At 40.5% G+C, this 6,000-nt stretch overlaps 1 protein-coding gene across 1 annotated transcript in view; it reads left to right on the forward strand.

Moving 5' to 3' along the window:
- onecut2 (one cut homeobox 2) overlaps positions 1–5,768 on the forward strand; it is a 36,147-nt gene extending 30,379 nt beyond the window's left edge. Inside the window, exon 2 of the mRNA XM_022744605.1 lies at positions 5,479–5,768. Within this exon, the coding sequence (XP_022600326.1) occupies positions 5,479–5,768 (290 nt within the window). The remainder of the gene's footprint in view (positions 1–5,478) is intronic.
- Positions 5,769–6,000: the final 232 nt, after the last annotated feature.

Below are 6,000 nucleotides of genomic sequence, written 5' to 3' on the forward strand. Positions count from 1 at the left end.
TTGCTGATTGTGAAGAAGAATGATGAGAATATTCATAGCAATCAATAGTGATGTTGTGTGTTAAGTACACCTACCAACACCTCTAAAATTCACTAACACAGTGTATCTCATACTGTATGTCCACTCCATACAGAAATATAAATGTAATTTCAGGTTTCATGAGGGGTATTGTGTTAGTATTTCTTTACAAAAAATAGTGTATTCATACACCCAGTTCTTCTGAGCAGATACCAGGAGCTCACCCCGTGTTTTAGAGTGGCTCACCCAAAGGTTCAGAGAATATAAACCATGGATCAAATAGACATTACAAACCCAAACCTTTTCAACACCAAATCATTATTTGTCAGTTGTCAATAAAATGAGTTACTGTCAAGTTTGTTTGGAAACATGTTGCCATGCAGACAGTGAGCTTCTTCTTTCTCTGGTTTTTAGTCTGATTTATGGAGGTTTATTTACAGTGGTGTTTTCATGTCTGTGTGTTCAGGTTTGACTGAATCATGACTCTCAGATTTTTGTCTGATGTGAGTTTCCGTTGTCTTTGGTACAAAGTGAGTACAATGTGAGTTTTGGATGTTGATATTTGAGATGTTAAAGATGGTGTTATACAGGAGGCTGAACAAGATAACTGTGTAATGAAATGATCAGGATATTGATGATTGTGATGGTTTTCTCGTTGATTAAAGACTAGGACTGGGTACTGTTTGAAATTTTACACCGATACTGACACAATACCTGAGATTCGATACTGATCCCAAAAGGATGCCTTACTTTGAGAAATATGTTTTCTTCCTGCAAAACCATGATTTTCATTTAATTAAAGAAACCAAATCTAAAACATTAAATACCAAAACTAATATTTCTTAAAACTGTGAAAAATATCCTTTAAATCAGGAACAATCTGATAAGAGAATAAATAAAAAACATTACTAATATGATGAGATATGATACTAGGTCTTTTAATAGTCCGTGACACATTTGGTCTGTACCAAAGAAATACTGTGGTTCAACACCGAGCCCTAATTAAGATATTAATATGTGATGATAATGAGACGAGTACAGTCATGGACAACATTGTGCTGAAGATGCTTTTATAAGGATTCAGCAGTGGTTATTCAGATCTAAATATGATGTAAGGATGCCTGCTGATTACAGTAGTAATGTTGATGACTGTGATTGTTGGTTTTTACGATGACTGCTATGAGACACGGGGAGGAGAAGTGGAAAGTGTAGTTGGCGAGTGATTCTCCGTTTTTTCTGCTGAGCTCTTTAGCAGTTAGAGACGCATTTAGCAACACACTGAAGTCTACCAGAGAGAGCTGATGAAAGACAGAGGAACCCTGCCTTATTGATCCTATTGATTCAACCCTTACCTTTAAAGAATGCCCACCCCTCCCCCCTCCTCTTACTCTCACTCCTCCTCAAACCGGTAAACCCCTTTTGAATAATATAATTGCGTATTTGATCCTCACTGTCACCTCGACCAGAGGAAAAAAAGCCTGATTGAATCACTCAAGCGTTGCTCTCTCTCCATTGACGGCAGACTCTGTGCGTTTGTGTGTGGGCGATTTTGATTGCTTCCTTTTTACACGTAGATGTGTCTGCACTTTTTTTTCCTAAGAAAAAAAAACTTGTCTGGTGTGAAGTGCTGCTGCGCTGCTTTTCATTAAGCTACAGTAAGCAGAAACCGAGGGGGTGGGGGGGGGGTACATTTGTACTCATCTATTTACAGTATTGTAAGTAGTATTTCATTGGTTTATTATTTATTTGATGATGTATTTTAGACATTTGTTTGAAACGGTTTTGCTTGTTGAGGACATTCTTCTCATGCCCTGTTGTGATGCAGGAAAAAGAAAAAAGCCTTATAGAACCACAGTATTCAGACAAGCACTGCCTCCCTGTATTTAAATCTGAACATATGAATATCTGTCAGAATGCTTTACACACATATGTCCGTTCACTGTTAGATATTTATATTTTATTCTTATAACGGGCAGCAGTCATGTTCGAATAAAGTCATAATGGAACATTTATGTAACAGACACCTGTATCTAAATGACATTACTTAATCACAGGGATTGTTGCTATATTACAAATTATTATTACAAATTAGGAACAATAATTTGAGGATTTCCAAATAAAATGACATTCAGACTCCTCCCTACACAGGTGTTAATCCTGGTGTCTGCAGTACTGAAAATGATACCACCCATACAGAAATGTAATATATGACATATGTGTTCCTATATCAAGAAACGTTTCCACATATGTCAGCTATAAGGTGATATTTTATCAAATTTGAAAAATTCTTCATACTTGTAGGGAAACAGCAGGTTCAGTAGGTTCAGTAGCAGTGGTAGTAAATGTAGTCATGACAATAGAAGTGGTGTTGGCTACTTTTTCTTTGTTTCACTTTGTTGCTTTCATGTCCTTCCTGGTATAAATAAAGGTTGAATGTATTGAGGAGATATTTTGGGTTTCAGAGAGGAAAAGGAGGTTGATGTGACTTAACTAGAAAAGCTGTTAACAACAGTATAATTAATAGTCAACCCATCAGTCTGTGAGCTGACAGTCAGAGATCTTATCACAAAGATCATCCAGTAAATAGTCGGATCCAAAGTCCAGGATTTGACTCTAGTTTAGACTTAGAACAAACAAAAACAAACCTCTGACTCATGTTTATGTCCCTTTGATACAATACTATGAATAATACTTTTTTCAAATCTGTCAATAGCAATTATAATAATCCAGTGCTATAAAATAAAATTGGGGAACAAAGATAAAATAGTAAAATAATAAAGTACAGATATAGTACAATTGACTGAAACAAGGTTAAAAATAAACAGTGCCACATGCAGCTACAGTAAATAAAGTGCGTTTTAATGTGATTTAAAAGAAGAAGCTGATTCTGATGCTATTGTCTCTCTCAGTTCTCTGGTGGTCCAAATGATTCAAAGCATAGCTCTCTCTCTCTCTCTCTCTCTCTCACACACACACACACACACACACACACTACACATTCACTTAACATAGTGATATTCAGAGATCAATAGTGCCACCTGTCAGTGACAAATTGCATGACAAGCACAACAGCTTGACTGGTGAGCATGTGGAGGATTAATATTCACAACATTTCACTCATTTACAAAGAGAACAGAGAAACAGAGGAGAGAATGAATTCTTATGTGGTTCAACAGTAAGTAACATTTTCCAAACATAACAAATACGTCAGGCTGAATTTGGGGGAAATATTAGCATAAGATGTAGAATATTCCTATTTGGTGAAATGGTGAAGCCATAAAACGTGGTCCGAATGTTTCACTCAGTGTGAACAGCATATGTGTTTTTACCATGCATGTTTTTAAAGCTTCACGACCATCTCTGATGAGACAGCGCCAGGGAGCAGCAGTGAGACAAACAGCTGTAATCTTTCATTCTGTTGTCAGGTTGCTAAACGCTGTGATAAGAGGCTGAGAGGAGACAAGAGGAGAGGGATGTGGCTGTTTGTGTGTGTGTGTGTGTGTGTGTGTGTGTGTGTGTGTGTGTGTGTTTACAGCGAGGATAGTTTCCCCTTACATAATAGTTTTGTTACTGAATTGAGTCCTTAACCTGATTTATATTGATCAGGCTCCGACTCGTGCATACTTAATTCAGAGAGGTAATCAAATCAAACGCACCCAGGCCTCCTCCTCCTCCTCACTGACAGACTGAGATAGAAGCAGCAGACACATTAGAGAGGGTGTTATTGTTATTGTTGTTGTTCTATTTGGCCATAAAAACATCCATGAGAGCATAAATAACACTTTAGACTGCACGCATCACAGGTTAGATAAATAAAAGAGATGAATTCTTCTACATCTACGTTGAATGAACATTTTAAAGGCTCAGTCTGTATTTTTTTTGACCATTTAATTACAGGCACTTTATCATAAATCTTATATTTTTACATCTTTCTCCAACTACACTATAATAAACACCATAAAAACAGAACAGCACCAGTATTTATGATAGTCCAGTTGGAAGAATGAGATAATTTGATTAAATTAATTGAAATGTAACTTTGCATGGCCACAATGTTAGATTCCCGTCCTGACTTGCTCTGTCGTCATGTTAACGTAAGCAGGTAGGCTCCTCACTGACTGTGAGACCTGAGGGCATGATGGGAAACACCTGGCTCTCCCCTGTGCTAATTGGTGTGAAGGCGTAGTCCTAACCACAGCGGCCCGGGTTCCAGTCCAACCTGTGGTCCTTTCCTGCATATCCTCTCTCTCTCTCTCTCTATCTCTCTTTCTCTCACTGTCACTATCAGAATTAGGGCAAAAAATGACTTTAATAAAAAGTGATGAATCTGGCTGTGACTTGTTGTTCAATACACAACTGTGACTTTTGAGCATAAAAGCGTTTCAGAGTCCCCTGGAAACACTTGCGTTGTGTTGTGAGTATTTGCAGCTCATGTGTTTCAAACTGATGAAGATGTTTTCTGAAGTCGTTTGTGTTCTGTCTGTTTGCGCGTGTCTTCTCAAGCTGCAGTGCGATGAGCTCTCAGGGCCGCCGTACTGTTAGGCAGGGTACAATATAAGAAATGGAACTAAAGTCACCGACAAAGCGACTGCATGCCAAGATAAGCGCCTCACCTCAAACACAGGTGGAGCATCACATGGAGGCTGCTGCCTTGTGAAGCATTTTTCAGTTGAGAGACAGACAAACAACAAGCGGCATCATATATTGTGTCGAGACAAACAGAGAGACACAGAGGTGTTATTACACTCAAAGGGATTTTCTGTGATTAGAAGCAGGTGTTATTGGTTATTGGTTAGTGATCGATGGACAATGAAGGAACTGATCATTTTAAGCCTTCAGAGCTGCAGAGATGTTGTAGCTCGTGTTCTAGTGAGTGAAATGCCTGAACAGTGTTGGTTGTATTTGTTGAGTAATGACACAGTGGAAGCAGACAGACGGACAGACAGACAGCAGGTAAACGAACATCAGATGTACACAACAATATGAGCTTCTGACACGACCTTCTGTGTGTGTTTCATATCGGAGACGCTGCTAAATTCTCTTCCCGTATTTAGCATGGTCTAGTTTCAACTTTCACTGCTGAAACTAGACCATGTTTCAAAGTTCACTCCTGTCCTTAGAACTCATAGTTTGACGAAATACACCTAAATACACCTAATACAATGTCCGCTCACTGTCTTGGAAGGAGTTTAGCACAGTGTGCTAAGTTAGCACTGTCTTTCCTGGTTAGCACTGCTAACCAGGAAAGACTGGACCTTCTGTGTAGCTTTGACCGTTTTGCTAATATCTGCTAATTCATGACTGAGTGATGAAAAACAGTCAAAAACAGTCCAACAACGACTGTGTTAATCTGTTTAAAAAAAATACAAACAACACTCACACTTTTATTTTCTCTCTTCCTCCCATCACCCTCTAATTTCCCTCCCCCGACACCCCCCCTCCCCCTCCCTCCTCACACAGCGTGCAAACGGAAGGAGCAGGACACGGCGAAGGACCGCAACAACACACCAAAGAAGTCGCGGCTGGTCTTCACCGACCTGCAGCGGCGCACCCTGCTGGCCATCTTCAAGGAGAACAAGCGGCCGTCCAAAGAGATGCAGCTCACCATCTCGCAGCAGCTGGGCCTAGAACTCACCACCGTCAGCAACTTCTTCATGAACGCCCGACGCCGGAGCCTGGACAAATGGACAGACGACGGAGCCAGCCCGGGCGCCCAATCCTCGGCGTCCAGCACTTGTACCAAAGCGTGATAGTAGATGGCGTGGAAGGGAGGGAAGCGATAGGGAGGGGTTTCGATTGGGGTGGGAGCAACGGAGATGCGGGGGAGGGGGATGGGGGAGAGGGGTGGAGGCGGGAATGGGTGGTGATGGGGTTGGGGTGGGTGTGGGGTGAGGGGCGCGGGTTGAGGTTTCGTCCGGTCGAAAGCGAGGAGGAAAACCAAACTTTTTACATTTTTTTGTTTGTTTGTCTGTTTTGCTTTAG

This window comes from Seriola dumerili, unplaced genomic scaffold (genome assembly GCF_002260705.1).
Source record: "Seriola dumerili isolate Sdu_G_001 unplaced genomic scaffold, Sdu_1.0 BDQW01000081.1, whole genome shotgun sequence".
NCBI classification, from domain to species: domain Eukaryota; kingdom Metazoa; phylum Chordata; class Actinopteri; order Carangiformes; family Carangidae; genus Seriola; species Seriola dumerili.